Source organism: Schistocerca cancellata, chromosome 4 (genome assembly GCF_023864275.1).
Source record: "Schistocerca cancellata isolate TAMUIC-IGC-003103 chromosome 4, iqSchCanc2.1, whole genome shotgun sequence".
Taxonomy (NCBI): domain Eukaryota; kingdom Metazoa; phylum Arthropoda; class Insecta; order Orthoptera; family Acrididae; genus Schistocerca; species Schistocerca cancellata.
The window spans coordinates 918668964-918693812 of NC_064629.1; the positions used below are offsets into that span (position 1 = coordinate 918668964).

Consider the following 24849-nt stretch of genomic DNA (forward strand, 5'->3'; position numbering starts at 1 on the left):
CAGGGTGAATGTGGGAGACCAAGCAGCCAGCTGCCTCATTAGCCCTCCGCCTGCTGTGAGGGCGGATCCACTACGTTAGGTACACTAGGAGGTACCTCGGAAGCAGAGCCCATGGGCAAAACAAGTGACAACTGAGCTGTCCCACGTGATGCACCAGTATCTCTGCCACCCCTATACGCTGAGGCAGCAGCTTTAAGGTGACTGACTGTAGCTGAAAGCGCATTCAGCTATTTCCGAACTGCGGCCGGGTTCGCTGTATCTGCACACAACATTGACACATCCTGACCATCTTAGCAAGACTAACTACAGAAGTAAACTATAAAAACAGACAGATTCCCAGATATGCAACCCTCTTGGTGTGTCACCAATGGATGCTGATGCCTCAGTCAGCTATTTAGCTGAGCAACTATTGTGCTACAGACTGAATGAATCCACCATTACAAAAATGTGAGATTGAACCTCATAAAGAGAAAAAACATGCAAGTAATTTAGTAAATATACTACAAGGAAAACACATGGAAAGATAAACACTTAACTCTGTAGATGTACATCAGCAGAAAACTGGAGTTCTTGCAAAAGCATTCCAGCAATTGTTTTGGAACAGAAGATCATGACATTAAAAAGGGCTTACATGTTCTTGATAAAGCAAGAGCATTTGAATTATGTAAGTTCACAAAAAATATGTCCAAGATGCCAGAATGAGATTCACAAGAAATTTGCTGCTCTGTTATTCTCCTCAAAGACCTCAAGTACTGATGGTGGCGAACAAATAGAAATTGCAAAAAAGAACAGCTCATATCTGCCAAGTTTTGGTCATTCTCCTCAAAAACGTCCAAGTCTCAACATAAGATTCACAGACTACACAAAGTACCAGATTTGTCAAGTACGAAGTGATACGTGTAGGCTGATTGCAGTTTGTGGTGAGTTTAAGCCAGCTACATTTGTACAGCAAATTTCTAATGACCAGCAATGCAGAAAAAATGTTAGTTTCATCAACTGATGAAATTTGCAAATGTTAACACTTGCTCTAAAAAGTTGGTCAGTATCATGCATGGCTTCTGAATTTACGGTTTCAATCAGAATGATTTAAAAAAATACTAGAAAGCTTAAATTAGTAATGTTAGGACGAAAAACCTTTTTGATATAAAATCAGGGTAGTAACTTCCTTCTAAATCAAAGAAAGCAGTTGAAATGAAAATGTGTTAAGTGAACTGTTATAAGTAAAAACAATAAAACTGTTTCAAAGCTATTTCATAGTCGACAAAAAAGTGGAACTATTGCACAAATATTTGTAAGTTTCTCGTGTATATGTGACAGTACTATTCTAAAGCTCATTTCTTCACCTTCTCCAGAGGAGATCCTTTTCTAGTGGAAAAAGCTTGCTCCATCAAATGAAACAAAAATAAAGAAAAAAGAAGGTGAAAATACCTAGCAATATGACAAAAAAGTATGCATAAATCTGATAAAGAATTTTTTTAATGGAATGATTATGTATTAATAACATCTGAAATATTCGCAAATAATCTGCTGTGGTTGGTAGAATCTATGACTAGTAACTTCTCCAGAACTACGAAATGGTTTGTAAGTTACTTTGTTAAAAAATTGTTGCAGTCACAAAATGGTTGAAAACATGGTGATTGATTTTCCTCCAACTTTGACCTCACGCAAAATGAAAACACTAAATAACTTAGCCTTGAAATTTTAACAGTGTGAAGAGCACTAAAAGTTGTGCATTCAATCCAGATATCTCTCTTACATTACCACTACCACTGCAGTTTAAATTTTAAACTACCCTAAATTTGTCCAAAAGTGTCATGCAGTTTGCACAACATTCAGCAGCCCTCCAATGGATGCCTCTTAATACTATGATTTGTTTGTATTTTGAGGAAAAATTTTGTGCAGCTTATTTTTATTTTCTAAGTAACATCTGTGCAAATTTCTTTCAGGTTGTAGATGGTTGGGGGCCCCTGTTCTACTTTGCATAGAATGAGCTAAAGAGAAATGGATAAGTTGAAGTTAGATACAGTGGGTATTAATGAAGTACGATGGCAGGTAGAACAGGATTTCTGGTCAGGTGACTATAGGAAAATCAAATAACAATAATGTGTAGGAGCTGCTGCTACTCCCCCCCCCCCCCCTCCCCCCAAACAAACGATGGACCTTGAGGTGACGGAGTGGCTTGTGTGTGCCTCTGAGATACAGATAGTCATATCACATGTGCAACCACATTGGAGGGTTGTCTATGGAGAGGTCAAACAAAAATGTGGTTACTGAAGAGCAACAGCAGCAGCTTTTTCAGTAGTAGCAGGGGCAACATTCCGAAAGTAAAACCTTGAATTAAGAAATCTGCTTTTAAGGAAATCCCACTTTTAACTAATATTTCTGTTGGTCCCGGTGAAATTATCATAAGAACTATGTTATTCCCCCTAGATTTAAGAAAAATTCTGCTTTTAGGGAATAAACATGAAACATTCTGCAAATTAAAATGCAGTTTTTACATAGTTCTTAACCTGACCAAGTAAGCTTCAGATTTCTATCACTTTCACACAGATTGTACTTACGATATTGCAGTGCCTGTTTGCAGCGACTACAGCCATCATGAAATATATTAAATGTACTTGCAATTGCAAATGTGGACGACCATCAACCAGAGTTTCCCACTTATCATGAGTGATTGCTCTACTATTTGGCTAGTCGTGCAAGACTCACGGCCAGGAGTGCATCTCCAAATGAACTTTGCATCGTAAACTGGAATACCCCAGGCACTGCAATATCATATTTATGCGTTGACATCAGGCGAGCAACTTTCAAGTAAAGTGTCTCTCCTGTATGGGAATATATGTAAGTGAATGTATGAGTACATGTTGTAGACACACGGTTGATGACAGTATGGAAGCTTGGGTCTGGCCATGAGCTGTGCATGGATAACCAAATGGTAAGGCAACCACTTGCGGTAAGTGGGTAATCCAGGTTTAAGTCCCAGTCTGGCACAACGTTTCATTGTCGTCATTCCAGTCTACAGCTGATAGTTGTCCATATTCACATTTGTGAATATATGTAATGGAGGTTGTACTTGGTGTCAGTTAATCCATTTAACAAATTAGAAAGGGATTTCTGCCCTGTCAATGTGACCTCGGTAATGTGATCTGACATCATGGTCACTTAGTTACGAAGCACGAGCCGTGAAATGTAACCTTTGTTACTGCCGAATTTGTCAGTTTTACTTTTGAAGAGACATAGTCTGTAAACATAAAATGCCTACAATTCAGCAAAAGCTCACAACTATTGTAATGTTAAACTTTCCGACATGACAAAGAAGTAAAATCTGGCACTATCTTTATTTCATGGTCCACTAAAAAACAAGGAAGTGTTCTTAAATGCGAAATCTAGCTATCTCTCTTATGCAAAAGGAAGAATATTTGCATGTTAACATTCAGTGATACGGAAAATATTCTTTAAAGTAGTTTAAAGGAATAAGAATTGGCAGCATTCCTGTAACTGGAAACACATAGCATGATAAGGCTTGTGAAATTACCCTGAAGATCAGTCTTCAAAATTTCAGTGTGTTAAACAGCTGGTAGGGTGATTTTAAAAAAGTCAGTCTCTCATTTTAGAGTGCAAGAGGTGAAAGTGAGGCAGCAGAGAATCAAATATGCAAAATACATGGCCCAGCAGAAATCCTTGGATAATGCACAATATACTGAATCTAACTGATGAAAGAAGAACATATAAAAACACAGTAAACGAAGGAGGCTAAATGCAATACAGGCATCTAGAAATGTGACTGACAGGAAGTGCAAACTGGCAAAGAAGGAACAGCGAGATCAGAGATGCAAGGCTTTAGAAGCATGCATGAAAAGGGGACAGATAAATGCCACCTTGAGGAATATTAAAGAAACTTTAGAGAAGAGAGAATATTAAAAGGAAGTGTGTAGGGTAGAATCTGTAAAGCAGGTTCAAATATACATAAGTCTCAATAGCTATGCAGAGATACAGAGGCTTGCACAGGATAGAGTAGCATGGACAGCGGCATCAAGCCAGTATTCGGATTGAAGACCACAACAACAATTAAATGTCTAATAATGAAAATATGAATATCGAGGGCTATCCACAAAGTACATTACGTTTTGGAATTAGAAATAAATAAAGTATTGGAAATTTTTTTTATTATATACAGATGAAAGCCACACTTAAATACTACTTTTCTACATAGTTGTCATTTAAATTAAGGCACTTATCGTAGCGATGGACGAGCTTGGAAATTCCTTCATCATAAAATTCGGCCACCTGCGCCTTCAACCACGTGGTTACCTCTTCTTGAAGCTGTGCATCGTCATCAAAATGCTGCATAGCCAACCACTTCTTCATTGCTGGGAATAAGTGGAAGTCGCTCGGTGCCAGGTCGGGACTGTACGGCGGATGAGGAAACAACTCCCACTTGAAACATTCGAGAACTTCACGAGTGGCATTTGCCGTGTGGGCCCGGGCATTGTCGTGAATCAGCAAGATCTTTGAGCCCAACTTTCCCCTGCGCTTGTTTTGTATTGCTCTTCTGAGGTTGTGTTGAGAGTTTATTGTAGTGCCTCTTTCCAGGAAATCCACAAAAATCACACCTTTTCTGTCCCAAAAGACAGTCGCCACGTGGTTGAAGGCGCAGGCGGACGAATTTTACGATGAAGGAATTTCCAAGCTCGTCCATCGCTACGATAAGTGCCTTAATTTAAATGGCAACTATGTAGAAAAGTAGTATTTAAGTGTGGCTTTCATCTGTATATAATTAAAAAAATTTCAATACTTTATTTATTTTTAATTCCAAAACGTAATGTACTTTGTGGATAGCCCTCGTAAATAAACTAATCATCACAACTAAGATAGGCACTAGGCTATGTGCCCAGCACAGTAGTACAAGTATTATATACCTACTAGTTCTTCAGAGTATGAATAAACTGAAAGGAAAGTATGATAAATTAAAAGAAGTTATTCATTGTGTTAAGGGAGAAGAAGTTTTAATTGTGATGGAGGACTGGAATTTGATAGCAGGAAAAGCAAGAGAAGCAAAACTAATAGGAGAACTTGGATGAAAGAAAGGAGTGAAAGGGAAGCTGCTTGGTAGAATTTTGCACAGAGCACAATTTAACTATTGTAGATTTTCAAGCTGAAAATCATGACAGAAGTTTGTATATGTGGTAGAGACCAGGAAACACCAGGTGGTTTGATGTACATTATATAATGGGAATACATGGTTTTCGAAAACAGATTTTAAACTGCAAAACATTTCCAGGGCAAGATGTGGATTCTGGCCATAATTTATGGGAAATTTAAATTAAAAGTGAAGTAACTACAGAAAGGTAGGAAATTAGAAGTTGCAAAATTGCAAAGCAGGAATGGCTAGAAAAGAAATAACATGAAAGTAAGAGAAGATGAGGTTGAAATAGTGAGATCTATGAAAGCACTGACAATGGAGTGGCTTAAAACAACAAACAGTTAGGATAAAAGGGCAAGGCCAAGTGAACACTTCTAGACCAAACAGCTTGCAAAATACGAGAGCTAACACAACTTTAATAGTAGTGCAGTGCAAGTGGCCCATTGGTTTGAAGATGGATAAAAGTAAAGAATTGTACATAATTACAAAAATGAAAGTAAAATGTTGCTGACTTTTTGTTCCATTACAAATATTAGACATAGAAACCCTGAATCTAGGAAAAAAAACCTTTGTCATGGGGATATGATTGCTCAAAATTACTTTAATGCTAGTAATAATATACACAAAGAATAAACCAGTTTATTACCTGCACTATTTTTAGGTTTAGCTACATCTGCAGACTGCACTGTAATTTCAGCAGTAGTGGCTGAAATGCCCACTGATTGGAAATCTGTTGCAGGCTCATCCCTTGTGTTGATGAGTGCAGATACATTCTCTGTTTTTCCTGATACAGTTGAGTCATAAAGAGAAGAATTGCCACACTCATTTTGCTTTAAATTTGAGTCTTCATTTACTGCAGGATTCCTGAAGCAAAGTAAATTGCAATTAAAAATATCTGATTTAGGTGTGTGTGTGTGTGTGTGTGTGTGTGTGTGTGTGTGGTGGGGGGGGGGGGGGGGGAGGGATAGCAGTGTGTGTGTGTGTGTGTGTGTGTGTGTGTGTGTGTGTGTGTGTGTGTGTGGGGGGGGGGGGGGGGGGGGGGGGGGGGGGAGGGATAGCAGTACATGTGCTTCAGTCTGCTGTGTATTTCTCCCGGTACATACAAATTGTATATTATTTTCTTTTGTATATAATATTGTGGTTTCGCTTTGGAGATAATTTTCTTTGTATATATTTTAACCTATCAGGACTGTCTCTACAACTGGTATTACCACAATTATTTTGCCAGTGCTCTACACTCTCTGTTTACATAGCTCACGTATTTAATTTCCAAATATACAGTGTTTTGGGTTTTGTGTTTACTCAGTTCGCCAGCTTCTAGTAAATCTCTTTGAGACTGCCAAGTCTGGAGTACCAGCCTACCCCATCTTATGTCATTTGCAATCTTCTCATCTTTTGCTCTGCAGCTCTATAATAACTAATGTTATATTGACAACATCCTCTTTACATATTCATATCCACATGTGCGTGCATTCAACCCTATTCCATCTAGACCCTTTCTTATTTATTGTGCTCTTAACAAACAAGATCATTCAAGTAGTAAAAACAGAATCAATAGTATCTTAAGCATGACAGTTACACTGTTTGAAATTTATTATTGCTGTTTACTTAATATTGTTACATCAACATAAAGTATCCAAAAATAATTTATGAAAGTGAAAGTATTACCACCTTCCAGAAGAGGAAAGATGGGCATAATTAATATATGAACAGTACAGAACAATGACAGCATACTTCTGACGCTCTTTCAGAATGTGAGATTGTCTCCGAGCATAGCGCTGACTCGGGCGGCGTTCGAACTGCACAGTTCGTCTTGCTCTGTTAAGCTGAGTTGTCTGAAACTCGGTCTTTCCACTGAAATAAATGATTAAGTACAAAGATCAATGTCACTGAGGTTTATAAAAACAATGAATGCACAAAAGAAAATTTATTACCATTACCTGTATCTAAATCGAGAGCCCATTCTGAAAAAGTTCTGTCTAGCTGATGGACCTTTCACAGGAACTCTTAATCTGAAGAATGCATGATGTTCTACTGCACACTTCCAGAGATGTTTGCAGGCTTTTTCATTATGTAACCTGTCAACACAAATCATTGTTTCGCTGATTCCTTGTATTTATTTATGAACCCAAAGATTGTCTCATTTTCGGGTTTGTCATCATCATAATACAATGAAAAAATATAGTTCTAGCACGCACACACACACACACACACACACACACACACACACACACACACTATATATAGATATGTTTTATGATGATATAAGTGATCAGTCACTGCACTGCTAAAGGAACCATCCAGTATTTGCCTGAAATGATTTACGAAAACCTAAATCGGGATAGCTGGACAAAGAGGGTGAACAATGTGAAGTCAGTGTTTTAACAAACGCACTGTATCATTTGGTTGGTCTCTTTTGTACAATGTTATTTTGGTCATATGTAATTTTAATTGAATAGCTTGAAATATGATATGAGTGAGATGCTGAACTCAGGGAAATAACAAGACATTAATATCATACACTGTAGTTCTTGACACATTTTCTTGTAAAAGTGTAACATTGTGATCGTGTACTGTAACATGAGAGGGTGATGGTGTTGTCGTCATTGTTTTCGGCCCCCTATTCTGAGTCCTCAAAGTAATCTTGAACTGAATAGTATGTATTAGTTACGAAGTATGTTTAGTTGATTTTTTTAAACAGATTTATTTTAGTAATTTTTTCATGTCCTTGAGCAATTTATTATCCAGTTTTAGTCCCCAATAGAAAATGCCAATTTGAGCTTTTTGTTTATTTTTCCACACTGGCTATTGTTCCACGATTATGTATAGAACTCTTAGTAAACATTCACTAATGTTTTATAAGAAATCAGTTCCACTAGATACAATGTAAACCCAATTACCTTGTATTTAGAGATTTCTGCACAAGCAGCTTGCATTTTTCAGTGCACCTGTGAATATTGTGAATAGCGAATCTTGTTTACATCTTACTTATGATCAATAATGTCATTTTTATAAATTACTATTGTACTTACATCTAGGTAAAGTTGAAGATCATACGGCATCCAAGGGTCAACTGTGAGCGGTCTTTTATGAAATAATAACATTGTAATCACTTGGATTTTACAATATGAAATTGTTTGTGATAATTGTTTGACAGCTGTCTCAGTTGGTATCTTTATATGCTGTATGTTTACAGATGTTTCATCTTTGGGAGACAGGGATGGTAGATATTATTTGGTTAAAATTTGTTTTATATGTGTTATCTGTGATTTCATACATTCACTCTACCTCTTTGTCGAAAATTTCAATAAAATTTTCAAAGTAGGGCTTGTGTTTTGGATCAGTTTGTTCACTAAGTCCTTCAGAAAATTTCTTGTATGTGTGTATCTCTAATTCTTCCAAAATATTCATATTTTTACACTGTATTGCCAGATACTGAAAAAAGAAAAACTGAGGTAGAGGTCTTAAACACAGAATGTCGGCACAATCTCTAGCTTCCACAAATTATAACGGGAAAAAAGAAAGGTAGTATATAACGGGGTAAGGAGGGCTGAGGCTGGCGGGGCGAGAAAAAAAAAAAAAAAAAAAATGCTTCGAACTCTAGGAGAAACTTACAGTGCAGGAAATCAAGTAAAGATAATAACCACATAACTGCAGAGGCTAAACAACGATAAGAAAGTAATTAATAAGGTGAAGGTGTCAGATTAGCTCAAGACAAACTGCAAGGGACACAGAAAAAAATGAAGACATGGCAAGACAACAAAATGTAATAGGTGAGGAAAAATATGTGAAAGAAAACAAGGAAGAGCAGAACTTTATACACAAGGATGAGGCAGGAAATACGCCATGGCTATTTGGCTGAAATCATTTTTACCCTACTCCTTTTCCATGGTTTAAATATTCTGCCACCTTGTCCAGTTAAGACAGGTGTGCCACCCATCCCCCCCCCCCCCCCCCCCCCACACACACACACAGTCATCCTTTTCTAAGAAACTACACAGTGACATAATCATTCACCTGAAAACAAATGTATGCTCTTGTTCACGTCCTTGATCATCATCTTCAACAACAACTAAAGTCAACTTCTTCTTTTTGAAATCCAGTTTTCCAATCCTGGGCCTAAAAAACAAAAAAACATGAAAAAACTTATCTCCTTCATCAAAAAGTTACTTATTTTGGTTCATTCTGCAAACAATGACATCTGCATTATGAAAATCTTTTATTAGGCATCAAAAGAAAAATCTAAATCTGTAATTTTGCTATACTGTCATTTAAAGCATAGTTTTGCTCACCAAAAGAAAAGTCCAATTTTCTGTGTTCCCTCAAATACCAAAATTCCAGTGGGTGTCAGGCCCAAAGAATATTCGCAACCATCTTTACCCTGAAAAATAACAGTATTTTAAATGCTGAAATATCTACATACAATATGAGAAAAAATTATAGCATCACAGGAAACTTATCACTCTACAAAAAAGCAAAGCAAGTAAGAATACAGCAGTAGGAAAATCGCAACTACAGGGATCACACAGGGCATCTCACTGACTTGGTGGTAAGTGTCAGGCTGCAACACCAAAGATTTGGTACTCAATTTTGAGTCAGTACTTTAGTGATATTTTGGCTACACGAAAAATACCAAGTTATCCCATAGTTTGGAACCTGTGCTCAGTTGTAAGCTGCCCCGTTAACTGCTGGGTAAGCAAGAATAAACCAAGCTATCAGCAGAGGCTGCTTTAACTTCTGTTTGTGTAACCTAAACTACCCTATCCTTTGGAAAAACATGAAAATAGATATTAAGTCCTAACAATCTCTTTCCCCATCCTACACCACAATTGCTATTAACTATAACATTGTCAGAGTTTAGTTACAAGTGCCTGTTCAGTGTTTGTTCTTTCCAAACAACGCTACTGAGATGTGACATTTCTATTTTTTAATTTGTCCTTTGTTACTGTTAAAACAATGGCAGCTCAGAAATTGGCCAAGTAATTTATTTAACAGTGAGTTAGTCATGGTAAGCATTGCAAAAAAAAGGTGAAATTTCACATGAAGGTTTTAGTTATTGCAACATTTTACGATTTTCGTAATGGTCTAACTCAAGAACAGTGCCTCAAATCACTCAGTTCAACTTTTCGTAATCAATCACCCTCAGAAGCTACTGTTAGAAATTGGTATGCAGAATTTCCCCATTGCAGTGCTTGTGTCAGTGGAAAATTTTGTGAAGATTGACTGAAAACTGCCATCGTTCTGCAAAGTGTTGTTCCCATGTCCAACAGAATTGGGGAGGACTGGCACATGACTTACCATGAGACAGAGGTGCCTTTAGTTATACTGAAGACTGCAGTATGTTCAATTTTGCATGAATGTTCAGCAGTTCCACACGAAAAATGGGCTTGCATCAACTGGCATGAGGAAACATTCGAACAATTTGATGGAGGAAATGCAAAATCAGTACCTGACACTGTAATAGGAGACGAAACTGAGTGTTCTGAAGTGAGTCAAGACTCTCCACTCATTTTTTCAATTACACCGGGCAAGTATTAACTGCTTTTCTATCCCCTAAAGCAGCAGTTAATGCTGACTATTATACAACTGTTTGCCACAATTGAAAAGTTCACAGCATTCCCTGTCCTGGCAATGTCAGCTAACTCACAATACATCAACGACTGACTACGTGATGGAGAAAAAACTGAACTGACATCTCACTGGTTGCAATAACTTGATTCATTGCCGAGTGGCTTCTTTTAATTCTCTATGAAAAATAAGTGTAAAGTGAATTTCATCACTCGAGAAGCTAATGAATCCTCCTAAAATCGTGCTTCCAAGGTGTTGATACTGGAAGGGGGAAAATATTTCAGGAATTAATTTGAATGAATGCAAAACTGTATGCATTTTAAAGATGAATATTTTGAAAAACAATAAAACAATTTACACACAAAAAAATTTTCTTTAATTGTTTTTGCTAACACTTAAAAAGGCAGCCCTCTTATTCTGCAGCCTTAACAAAGAACTACTAAGTTACTTCACATATTAAGAATCTCAAGGTTTTGATCTGTAAGCAGTAAACTTCAAAAGTGTCTCAATTTGGTTACCATTTAGCTTCCTCGTATATTTTGAGGCAGTTATCAATGCTTCTCTCACTTAAGGTAATCTACAATGTATTGCAGTCACAAACCACTTTGTCAGCCACCCACAAGCTCAAAATGCTGAACAGTTGCTTTTCAGAACTTTCCATCTAGATACATGTGGACCTTAAAATTTACACAAGTTTTGGTAATACTACTGATTAGACTGTGATACAAAAACATTAATACCATGAAATTAAGCACAAAATAAAGAGACTGATAAATGCAACAAACAAAGCTGCTCAAAATACAGAATGTGACACCATTATCTGGACTTCCGATAGAAGACAAAATAGTTCTCTCCTTGCTCCTGGTAACACATTCTTTAAAGTCAAAGAGGAGAAGGAAACTTTGAAGTGGGAGGTGACATATCATGGTTTTATGTCTGAATAAACAATAAGCCTGTCAACAGAACAGTCCACAGCTGTACTTTCGCTTATCACTGTCTAAAGAGCACAATATTTTGACAAGTGATCCTCTCACCACATTATGTGTACATTAGGTACAAAAAGTACGAAGGTAGGTCATTCAGGTATGTACACACTCACAGTTAGTGATGTGTGACATCATCTGGCAGCCAATATGGGAGCAGCTGTGCACTTTGCTAGTGTGGATCGGAGACAGTAAAAACAGTTTGTCACACATCTTTTAATCTCATTTTGAGCATCTCACTGGAAAGGTGTTAGATGTTTCAAAAGAATTGGCAATTGAAACAGTCAAGAGAAAAACACTAAGCAGAAGTAGTATTGACAATACTTAACATTATCCAAACCTGGCTGCATATTATCGCCAACAGTATTTATGGCTTAAGCTTGTAACTACGGTGAATATGTTAGAATTTTGCATGTGAATTTAGTTCTGACATATTCAGAGGACATAATGAGACTGATAACAAAACTTACTTTATGACATTGATGCAGAACATTCAACTCAAAGTTGCCAAGATAATGCAGTCTAGAGATTTCTTTTGCCGAGGCGCACTTCATTTCATCTAATTTAGATCTCGTATTTAAATACCTGCAGCAGACAAAAGTTCTTGTTCTGACAAATAAATCAATTATTTTCTTTTTGATTTTGGGAAATCTTGATTGTACTAAAGCTGCTTGGGTTTCTACCCCACATTAACAATGCAAAATATTTGCTCCCTAAGAAGAAACAAAAATAATTTCACATTGTCTTCTTAATCTGTAGTACTTTGACATTAAATATAAGTTACTTTGTTGCACAATAAACTAAATTTCTCAAATTCTCACACAGTTTCTTCTGCATAGTTTTCAGAGGCAGAAAGTTGATCTCTGTTCTCTGCAAGGGGAGCATCAAGGGAAAAGTATATTAGTCAGTATTAGTAGCAAATTCTGGTTTGTACTGGAAAATACACCAAGACCACAAATTCAAGAAAACAAATGTTCAAGACAATCTTAATTCAGTCTGACAGTCACAGCGTGCGTAGCCTTGGTATCTTTCACATCTATGAAAAGACCAAAAAGTTAATTTACTGAAGTAAGAAATCCTTTCTGAAATGGGAGAATATTCCTTTTTCCCCCACTTGCACACCTGAACAGATTTTCAGAAACCCTTTCAGAGAAATTTCGACTTCTGAGGTTGATACCATAACCACTTCTCAGAGGTGCTTGCTGATGGGTGTAACCTGAGTTCGACAGACCAAAAACTTAATTTACCACTTTGATGATGTTTCCTCCATGATCTTTATGCAGAATATATTCCACAGCTTAGGCAATGTGACGTGAAAATAGCTGTGCAGCCATTCCGACATGCACATCCCCGACATTGACACGAGCTTCTGATATATGATATATGAGCAGGAGATTGTCTATTAATGTCTTTGTACACATAGTACTATCAGGCAGGGTGACTCTGTTAAATAAAATGATTTCAGAATAATTTCAGCAAATCTGGTACTGGAAATTTGTGGTAAGTTCTTATGGGACCAAGTTGCTGAGGTCATCATCGGTCCCTAAGCTTACACACTACTTAATCTAACTCAAACTAACTTACGCTAAGGACAACACACACCCACGCCCGAGGGAGGACCCGAACCTCCGACGGAAGGAGCTGCCCGAACTGTGACATGACACCTCAGACCGCACGGCTACCCCGCATGGTTGCAAATCTGGTACTCAATTTTCCTTTATTGTCCACTGATTTAACAAAAATTGTCTTAGAAAAGCATACACAAAGTTGTTACCACACTTTTGAATTTTTTGCTACCATATCACATGTAACAGAAATGAAAAAATCTACAACTCCTTGAAAATGTGTTATGATTGGCTGTAATAAATTACTTGTCATTGTGACATCAGCATTTTAATATACAGTGAAACCTCTTTATAATGTTCCTCCATATAATGTTTTCCTTTATATTACATTCGTTTTTTTCAGTCCTGACTAAAAGCCCATAGAAACAATGTTAAATTTTCCTCTTCACTGAGTTTCCTCTATATTACAATTTCCTCCATGTAACGCTCATATTTTTGGAACCCTGGTCAATTCTTTACCTCTTTATAACGTATAAGTGACTGGATGTAGACACACAGTTTTCCATTCTGTAGATTCACAATTTGCACCGGCTCAGAAAGCCCGTGCTCAGTGTGTTTCATATATCATTGGCAGAACCCGGTCACATGACATGTGATGCACATTCTGCTTGTGATCTTTTTGGTGCCATTTCAGTTGATGCTTTGTATTCATAGCGTGTTGTGTGAGCTAAGTAGCAAACAGTTTGTGTGTGTCTTGTGAGAGTGTGTCTTCGATATAACTTTTTTTTAAGCTTTCATCAGTGGACATTAGTGAAAAGTGGAAGAACATTTCTCTGGAAGTGAAGTTTTCTGTTATTAAAAAAGAGGAGGCATCTCCTGGTGTGAGTCATGTGGAGCTAGCGAAGCAATTTGAACTGGCCCCCTCAACACTACTATGAAAAACAGATCGTCGATAATGGAAGGGTTTGAGAATTGTGGAAATTCGAAACATATGCATGTGAAACCATTGACTTACGATGAAATGGAGGAAGTTTTATTAACTTGGTTTCAGCAAGCACACGCTGCTAACATTCCTACAAACTGAACTATTCTGAAGGAGAAGGTGCTTCAAATATCACTGCAGTTAGGAATGGAAAATTTTAAGACGTCTAATGGAAGGATTGATAAATTTTGACAGCATCATGGTGTTGTATACAAAGCGGAATGTGGAGAAAGTAAAAGTGTGGACGAACCAACTGTAACTCAGTGGATGCAGACTCTCCTTAATCTGATACATGGCTACAAACTGCGTGACATTTGTAACACTGACGAAACCGGCATGTTTTTCAATTTAATGCTGGATGAGACATTTACTTTTCATGGGGAAAATTGCCATGGCGGTGAGAAGAGCAAGAAACGTCTTACCATTTTGTTATGTACAAATGCCGGTGGCAGTGAAAAACTGAAACCTTTGGTTATCGGGAAGCCAAAAAATCCGAGGTACTTCAAAAACATTTCCATGTTTCCGTGCAAATATACAAACAATGCCAAGGCATGGATGACGAGTGATATATTTTTACTTTCTCTCAGAGAATTTGACGCCAAAATGGGGAGTGCTGCAAGAAAAGTGCTGCTGTTTGTGGATAGATGTGCAGCACATCCACCAGACATATCCTTTCTGAGAAATGTGAAAGTAATTTTCCTGCCAGCCAACCGCAACCTTTTGGACTTGGGAATAATACACACCCTTAAGGTAAAATATAGAACAGCAGCCTTGAATTTGATAGACCAATGAAAATCGGGAAGCCAGCAGAGCTCACAACTGAAGCTGAATATTTTACAGGCAATGAATATAATTATGTACTTGTGGAGGGAAGTCATTGCTGAAACTACTAAAAACTGTTTCACAAAAGTGGATTCTGTGAGAATGAGATGGCAGCTCCTGTGGAAGATGTTGCAAGTGATTTGCAAGAGTTTCAGGAATTAATAGGCAGTTATTCTGTCACATTTGAGGTCTTCGTGGCTGTCGATGACAACATGGCAACCACAGGAGTATTGAGGAGCTGACTGCAGAGAGAAGCTTGGAGAATAATAGCGGTAGTGAAAGTGACAGTGACAAGGAAGATGACCCTGTGCCCTCATATACTAAGGCAGCTGAAGCCTTTGAAACATTCAGGAGATATATGATAGCCCATAGACTTGAGGATAGAAAAGGCAATAAATGATTGCCATACAGTCAAGGAGAAATAGAAAACAAACATGCTTGCTTGAATATTTTAAAAAAATCATAGGTGTGTGATTTTCAGATTGCATAGGTTCCTAGAGTTTTGTTCAAATTTTAAGTTCCATTTCATAATTTAATTATTAAAGTAATTTTTTGTAACTAATTCTTTTTTTAATCTGTACTACTTACTGTGTTTTTATGTAATATTTGCAGTATATCATAAACAAAATTTGGCTCATATTCTATAATTGGGTCAACTGAAGAACGGGATACCACCTATCAGCTTTGCATAATGATGTCATATCTTAAGAATCTGTTATAACTTTTTACAGTACAAACTGATCCATTTACCTTCACCCATCCACCTACTGGGCCCCATGTTTTAATTACAAAAAACTAGTTATTTGATACATTGATCATTTGCAATGAATATCATATTATGGTGTTGTGAAAATTTAAAATGTCATCTATGGCACCATTTGTCAAAGCTGATTAGTGGTATCCCTATCTTCAGTAATGCCCTATAATTATTATTTGGAAGTCTTCCTCTTTATAGTGTTTTCCTCTATATAGTGTTCAGAATTTGTGGTCCCTTGAAAAACGTTATACAGAGGTTTCACTGTATTGGCAACTTCCACTTTGAAAATAAATTTTGTATCGCAACTACACGAACATTCTTGTGTGGTCCCAATATCATACTGTTGGATGAATCATAGCTCATACAACTATCAATGTTATTTCATCAAATCCCATTGCTTCAAATTGTGTAAAAATGTTGTTGACCTAGCTTTAATTAAACCTAGTTCTTCTTTTAAAATGTCTGGTTGACACTTAAATAGTATTGTCTATTTTCGGTGTATTGAATGGCAGTCCAAAGGATATACTTTTTTCATTAGATAATCATATGCTTATGAACACAATGCTCTGAAAGTAATGGCATTTTCATTATTCCCTTTCAACAGACAGCAAATTTGTCCTCGGGTGGAACACTGAGACAGTATAGTGTTCTGCAGGTTACCTCTTACCCAGAAAAGTCTTAAAACTGTTATACTACACAGCAGTCACTGTTTAGTTTCTGGCACACCTTTTGGCCAATGTGTGCCAGGTAATTTCTCTGCGAAAAGTACCAAACATTAATTCACACACTCATGCAACCAAGCTACCCCACAGTCTTTCCATCCCCTGCCACTCATCTGCTCCGCACTGTTTTAATTTATTTCATCTCAATGCATGATTTAAAATAACAAGTAATATTTTACAGTTATTGCTTAACAACAGCTGTAAGTGTACAAATAATGTGTATATAGTTATAAAAGGCCCGCTGTGAGTGGGATTTGACTCCTGCAGTACATAAAGAAAATGTCAACTTTCATTAAATGAAAGTGCAAATGTGGCAATTTTTATTTGTTGCAGATGGCAAATATCTGTGGCAGAATGGAAATAATTGTCATAAATTCACACAGTTATAGTGTCGGCAACCAGTGTGTGTGTGTGTGTGTGTGTGTTAATAATTACAACAAACTCCGCCTTGGCCAAAAGCTTTCTTGTTTGACAGTCTTCTTGTTGTGCCTATCTGCGACTCGGCATCTCTGGTATATGGTGAGTGGCAACTATCCTTTTATTTTATTTTATTTTATTTTTTTTTTAACACATAATTTCTTATGACCTACTATTCTTCCAAAATTAAAAGCTCTCTCATCTAATATACTGCTAGGTGAAAAAGTAAATCATATTTATTCCACATAATTTATATGTGGTAACTAAAAATTGAATTTTAGCTCCCAAACACACTGCTGAACTCTGATAGCAAAACAAAATATTGTGACTGAAAATAGTACACAGAAAGTCAACATGTTTGTTGCCATTTATTCTGATTACTTGTTGGTATGTGCTCCAATGGATTGCTCTTACCTCAAAAATGTGTGTTTGGCCAAAGCTGGGAGTGTAGAACAGGAAAAATTTACAAGGAGCTTTCTGCACGGGTAAGAGTTGTGGGGTAAGGTGATACAATTTGGGGCATACAATAGATTTTCACTATGCGGTGGAGTGTGTGCCAATCTGAAAGTTCTGGGCAAATTCCAACCCAGAACCTCACCTTTCGTGGGCATAACTCTTACCCACTGAGCTATCTCAGTGAGACTCATGAATAGCACTGCTTGAGAAAGGTGAGGTTCCAGCCTCAAGTCATGGTGTAGGACACAGTTTTGATCTGTAGGGTTGTTATGTTGTATGGAAAATGGTTGTGAATTATTACCCTGAGAATTTTCTGAGTTGTATAACCTATGTGGAGAAGCCTTGGGAGTTGTGCACTGGAGTTGCGCACTACATTTCCATGCAAAGAAAGAGTTTAGTTACACAATAATCATGTTTCCCAATAGTGGAGCCATACAGTATGGCTCTCCTGATTTCAATTATAGATATCACGGGCCTAATGCTTACTTTCTTGTCAGCCAATTTATTCATAAATATCTTTTCCCCAGCTATCAGAAACTACCAATGCATCATCTACGTATAGGACCATCAAACAATGAGGGTGGATTATTTTTCATGTCTACTGATCAATTAAAAAAAAAAAATCAGTAAGGTATAGGGCTGTTACGTTCAAATTTCAGCTGCAGGTATGCCATTATGTAGAGATACTAGATTCTCCCTCTCTCATTAACCTGGCACCACAACTGTTACCCCACCTTAATACCAGCAAGTGTCACCACCCTGCCAGCCAGAAGCCGCAGGAAACAACTTCACTGCCATCCCCGGTAAAGCCGGTAACAAGAACCTTTTTTGTCTGAGGGGACACACTACTCCGCTGTGTCAGAGTCTAGAAAACCACAAAGAGATGCCCTCCAAGTCACATTCGGCTGCGGATCTTGGAAGGTATCATTTCATTACTGATAGTATAAAGTGTCTTTGTATACAACACTTAAAAGTAGTATAACTGGGGAGATGAATGAAGAAATTGTTTGCTTCACTAACACAGGAGAGAACCACATACAATTGGCTGTGTGCAAAGCAACTAACTAAGGTCCACATCTGCAACACGCAGCATCTGGCCTTGTGCTTTGTTTACAGTCATGGCATAACATAAGCTTACTGGGAATTGTGTACGTTTAAAGTGAAATGCTAAACTGTTAGGAATAAGTGGAATCTGGAGTATAAAAACTCCCTAGCCTGCACTACTTCCTGCCAAAATTTCCACATATATGACGTTACACTGGTGAAAAGCTTCTGTAAGTGAAGAATTCTGGGGATAAAGATTATGTATGACACTCTCATCGCTTTCAGAAGGAATTTCCAAAGATCGAGTTACAGCCTGATGATCTTGAGTCACAGCGACTCTCATCTCACGATCTTCAATGGATTCTTCAGCCAGCATTGTCCTCTGTCTTTTAGCTGTTCTGGTGTATTAAGAAAGAATCTATTGTTTTCCTAGCATTTTTATTCATAAACAAAATGAAATCAATATGTAATCAGCAAGCACCCAAATCACAAAGCAAACTTAATAAATTTGCTTTCCCTAGCAAAGAATGTATAAAAAACCTATCAAAATGAGCAAAGCAATGTCATTGTTTTTAGTACAGAAAGCAAAATCAGTAAATTCATATATCATAGCCAAGTAAATTTGCTATTAGTTTTTATTCATAAAAATAAGATTGCAGCACTTAGTTCTGTCACTAATGTAAACTTCCGAAAATACATCTTTCATTGAGTTAAAAACTTAACAGCACTGTTTATTGGGTCTTTGGTGTACTACTTAACTAACAGTATCATCTATTCATTCTTTTGTTTACTATGTCATGTTGATTAAACATTCAAACTACTAATCTGAGCAGATGAAACTTTAAATTGCAATTTTGTTCTTCTTCTTGTTCCTTCCTTCCTTCCTGAAATGAAGCCTAGACATTGCACCAAGTTATGCTCAGTTTTCCTGTCAAAACCCCCTATGAAAATTTGTACACTAGTTCTGGAGACAAGAGTATTCAAACAGACAGACACGATGGTCTTACAGTTAACAATTATTTTATCTTCTAATGGGAAACAGTAAGACAAAGGACAGCTGATTATTTCAATCACTCTCCCAAAAGCAACAGTGACATCTTACAGCATATACAAGCTCAGGTTGTGTGATTTTCCTGTTATTGCTTCAACCTTGCTGATCCCTGTTTTGGTAGTTGTATTAACATTGTTTAACACTTTTAGTGACTCATAAAATAATAAATGGATAAGACTGTAGTTCAAGCTTACCAAGACTATGTGGTTGTCTACTCCATACATCTCAAGCCATTTCACTTTGTTTAGGTAATTCATTTCAGCCTGGGCAGGAGTCAGTCCTCTGGAATTCAAGAGATAACCACAAGAGTAAAATAAACAGAAAATCATCTACGACAGATTCACTAAGGGCAGGCATCTTCATGAAATTCATTCCACTGTAACTGTGATTTTATATGAAAGATTATTTATTTATGTCCTCTCGCTATATACGTATATCAAGTGAAACCTTGGGTTAAATGATGGTTTAGTAATTTACCTATAAAATATTTACTATAGTTTTCACTGTGAGTCACACTGTTCTTTCTTGAAAGAACTCACATTTATATAAAATGAACAAGATGGCATGGCAGTACAGCCAGTATACACACTGCTAAATGTACTAGAATTGCTATGTTCATTGCTTTCTGCTTTTAGATAGTGCATTTATTGCTTGTAATTTATTCTGGACACTTAATACTCTACTTTATAAGCTACCACGTGAATAAAGTGATGTTTCTGGGGATTCCATAGTAGGAATTCTTTGTGAAATGGCATGAATGAAAGAGCAACTATAGTACCTGGATAGAATATGTTTATAAGACAAAAATTCATGAAGTAATGTAACTAGATTCTCAACTGCCCTAGAACCCACTGTAAAAATGGAATATTACTGTTGAGAGGACTAAGAAATTGCAAAATAATTAGAATATAATAATTTAAAAAAGAACAAATTACAAGGGATAATTCAGTGGGACTTCATGCCAGTTGAAACAAAAAACTTAAACCATTTTGAAATTTTCACAGTCTTTATCCCATTATCTAATATTTACGAGATGTGTTCATATTTACCAATGTGGTTTTCATGTCACTGTTGGAAATAAATCATCATAGAACAAAAATGTATCATAAAATAAAAGCTTTGAAACTCACAAAAACAGCACTAACACCCACTTCAACAAAAAGAAGAGCTTTTGTCATCTAGGCAACACAAATAAACCAGCAGTAGCTATGTGCTGGGGTCAGGTTGGTCACCAAATACAATTCTGTGGAACTGAAGATCTGTCACATATAGTAATTACTGTACACAAATTACTGTCCAGATAAACTGCACAAACTTATAAATCTGAGAAAAACTTGGAGAGAAAACGGGAAGAGATATTAGGTAAGTGGTGTTACATAACACAAACAGCATTCAACCATCTGCTGAAGGAGCTAAAAAAGCAAAATCAGTTCCACTTGCTGATCTTTGGCTGAATTCAGATGACAGAGTAGCTCTCCTTTTTACATGTAGCACCAAGGGCACACAGATGACTACAATAACAATGGATTTGTAAGAAGTCAATAAAAGTAAACCATTTTGTGTATTCTAATTGACTGCTGTACATAAATTTCTTTAGATTTGGGAAGTTCTTGCATGTACTTTTGCCTGACTCTGAATGACGATGGCAGATTCAACTTTTATTTCATTTGCCAAGGACATCTACGTTATTTTGGCAACAAGCTTTCTGCTCACAAGTAAATGCTCATAACATCTGAGGGGATTTGATTTATAATTAAAAATATTTTGTGTGTGCAGCCTGTTTAAATGCCAAGTGCATGATCTACAATACTGACATTAACAACACATTTTTCGAAACTTTGGTCTCCGATTTCTGGTATATTTCTCTTCAAAAAGCCTCCACAAATAATGCAGAACATGGGTCACTTGTCATTACTGTAACCCACAGTTATTAATTTCAAAACTTTACACAGCAAACAGGGGTGCAGCACCACCACAAACAGCATTAATGTCACTGTGATTTCTTTACACTTTACATTTGTTCGTGTGGCAATTTTGTTGTTGTCCACATCCAGTCAGAAAAGTGCATTAGATGAAGCCTGAAATCAACTACCTCAATTCCTGAGCCACAAAATTATTATTCTTCTTTCCTGTCTATGTCTGTTGATTATTTTACCTTTAAGTGTTAAGATGAAGGAGCCTATACCTTGAAAAGGCACGCAATGAAATAGCCAAGGTATTCATGTTTCCTTTTCTTTTTAGTGGTTGTAATTTTTAAGCATTTTTCAATTGTCCTAAGTATTTTGTAGTCACAAATGCAGACAGTCCAGCATAATCCAAATCGTATCTATATGCTCACATCTAAAAAGCACCCACATTGTTCAGCTTATCTCATTTAATGAACATGTTTCTGTTCATTACAGACAAACCATGAACACATAGTATTTAAATACCTTTACTTCTATCTGTATGTTTAGATGTCCACAAACCCACGCGAATTGTAAATGGTTGCAAAAACACACTTGACCTCTTAGCCAAAAACAATCCAGAGCTGATAGAGAGCATCATGACTGATACAGGGATTAGTGATCACAAGGTCGTTGTAGCTAGGCTCAATACCGTTTCTTCCAAATCCACCAGAAACAAACGCAAAATAATTTTATTTAAAAAAGTGGATAAAGTGTCACTAGAAACCTTCCTAAGATACAATCTCCATTCCTTCCGAACTGACTATGCAAATGTAGACGAGATGTGGCTCAAATTCAAAGATATAGTAGCAACAGCAATTGAGAGATTCATACCTCATAAATTGGTAAGAGATGGAACTGATATCCCATGGTACACAAAACAGGTCCGAACGCTGTTGCAGAGGCAACGGAAAAAGCTTGCGAAGTTCAGAAGAACGCGAAATCCCGAAGATTGGCTAAAATTTACAGATGTGCGAAATTTGGCACGGACTTCAATGCGAGATGCCTTTAATAGGTTCCACAACGAAACATTGTCTCGAAATTTGGTAGAAAATCCGAAGAAATTCTGGTCGTATGTAAAGTACACAAGCAGCAAGACGCAGTCAATACCTTCGCTGCACAGTGCTGATGGTACTGTTACCGACGACTGTGCCGCTAAAGCGGAGTTATTGAACGCAGTTTTCCGAAATTCCTTCACCAGGGAAGACGAATGGAATATTCCAGAATTGGAAACATGAACAGCTGCTAGCATGAGTTTCTTAGAAGTAGATACCTTAGGGGTTGCGAAGCAACTCAAATCGCTTGATACGGTCAAGTCTTCAGGTCCAGATTGTATACCGATTAGGTAACTTTCAAATTACACTGATACAATAGCTCCCTACTTAGCAATCATATACAACCACTCACTCACTGATAGATCTGTACCTACAGATTGGAAAATTGCGCAGGTCGCACCAGTGTTTAAGAAGGGTAGTAGGAGTAATCCATTGAACTACAGACCTATATCATTGACGTCGGTTTGCAGTAGGGTTTTGGAGCATATATTGTATTCAAACATTATGAATCACCTTGAAGGGAATGATCTATTGATATGTAATCAGCATGGTTTCAGAAAACATCGTTCTTGTGCAACGCAACTAGTTCTTTATTCGCACGAAGTAATGGCCGCTATCGACAGGGGATCTCAAGTTGATTCCGTATTTCTAGATTTCTGGAAAGCTTTTGACACCCTTCCTCACAAGCGACTTCTAAGCAAGCTGCGGGCCTATGGGGTATCGTCTCAGTTGTGCGACTGGATTCGTGATTTCCTGTCGGGAAGGTCGCAGTTCGTAGTAATAGACGGCAAATCATTGAGTAAAATTGATGTGATATCAAGTGTTCCCCAGGGAAGCGTCCTGGGACATCTGCTGTTCCTGATCTATATAAATGACTTGGGTGACAATCTGAGCAGTTCTCTTAGGTTGTTCGCAGATGATGCTGTAATTTACCGTCTAGTAAGGTCATCCGAAGACCAGTGTCAGTTGCAAAGTGATTTAGAAAAGATTGCTGTATGGTGTGGCAGGTGGCAGTTGACGCTAAATAATGAAAAGTATGAGGTGATCCACATGAGGTCCAAAAGAAATCCGTTGGAATTCGATTACTCGATAAATAGTACAATTCTCAAGGCTGTCAATTCAACTAGGTACCTGGGTGTTAAAATTACGAACAACTTCAGTTGGAAAGACCACATAGATAATATTGTGGGGAAAGCGAGCCAAAGGTTGCGTTTCATTGGCAGGACACGTAGAAGATGCAACAAGTCCACTAAAGAGACAGCTTACACCACACTCGTTCATCCTCTGTTAGAATATTGCTGCGCGGTGTGGGATCCTTACCAGGTGGGATTGACGGAGGACATCGAAAGGGTGCAAGAAAGGGCAGCTTGTTTTGTATTATCACGTAATAGGGGAGAGAGTGTGGCAGATATGATACGCGAGTTGGGATGGAAGTCATTAAAGCAAAGACTTTTTCGTCGCGGCAAGATCTATTTACGAAATTTTAGTCACCAACTTTCTCTTCCGAATGCGAAAATATTTTGCTGAGCCCAACCTACATAGGTAGGAATGATCATCAAAATAAAATAAGAGAAATCAGAGCTCGAACAGAAAGGTTTAGGTGTTCGTTTTTCCTGTGCGCTGTTTGGGAGTGGAATGGTAGAGAGATAGTATGATTGTGATTCGATGAACCCTCTGCCAAGCACTTAAATGTGAATTGCAGAGTAATCATGTAGATGTAGATGGTGGCTTTTTAGCATTTTAGTATGCGACTGAGTATTATATACACTGCATATGTCTACTCATTACAATTATTTTAACTGAATTGTCATAATTTCAATTAATATTGGACCCCATGTGAACTTCCATTTGTTGCAATACTCCTGACATGTTTTGAGAGGCAGAATAAGTAGAGAAAAGCTCTTTCTTCTAAAGACATTAAATAAGTGGCAAAAATGTATTGACAGCATTAAAGATACTAAATGGTGACAACTGGAGCAGGGCAGACGAACACATTAATTTAAAAATAAGGCCAAATTTTGAGCTTTTGAAAGTATCCCCATATCACAATAAACAAACAAAAAGTCACATGAAAAGATGTTTGAGGGAAAGCAAACTGATCCTTAACTCTGTATCAAGACATACTTTGGGGGACAGAAAATGCATTTAAAGGTAAAAATATGAAATATCAATTCCAAATTAATATTGTAGAGTAATTTTAATAACATGCTGCAGGTCACTTTTGATGCTACCACGATGCACGGGATCTTAAAGGGAACATTACTTAAGATACGTATAGAAGAAGGCAGCATTAGTTTAGTCCCATCATCTAACAAGTAATCCAAGTATCAGATTAGTA

At 37.2% G+C, this 24849-nt stretch overlaps 1 protein-coding gene across 3 annotated transcripts in view; it reads right to left on the reverse strand.

Moving 5' to 3' along the window:
• The window catches only part of LOC126185089 (band 4.1-like protein 5), a 167700-nt gene that overhangs the window by 98644 nt on the left and 44207 nt on the right, over positions 1 to 24849 (reverse strand). For all 3 annotated transcript variants that reach the window (XM_049927886.1, XM_049927885.1, XM_049927884.1), the window contains exons 6-11: positions 19705 to 19792; positions 9436 to 9524; positions 9161 to 9262; positions 7084 to 7221; positions 6878 to 6997; positions 5790 to 6007 (exon numbers count right to left, since the gene is read on the reverse strand). In XM_049927886.1, the coding sequence (XP_049783843.1) occupies positions 5790 to 6007; positions 6878 to 6997; positions 7084 to 7221; positions 9161 to 9262; positions 9436 to 9524; positions 19705 to 19792 (755 nt within the window). The remainder of the gene's footprint in view (positions 1 to 5789; positions 6008 to 6877; positions 6998 to 7083; positions 7222 to 9160; positions 9263 to 9435; positions 9525 to 19704; positions 19793 to 24849) is intronic.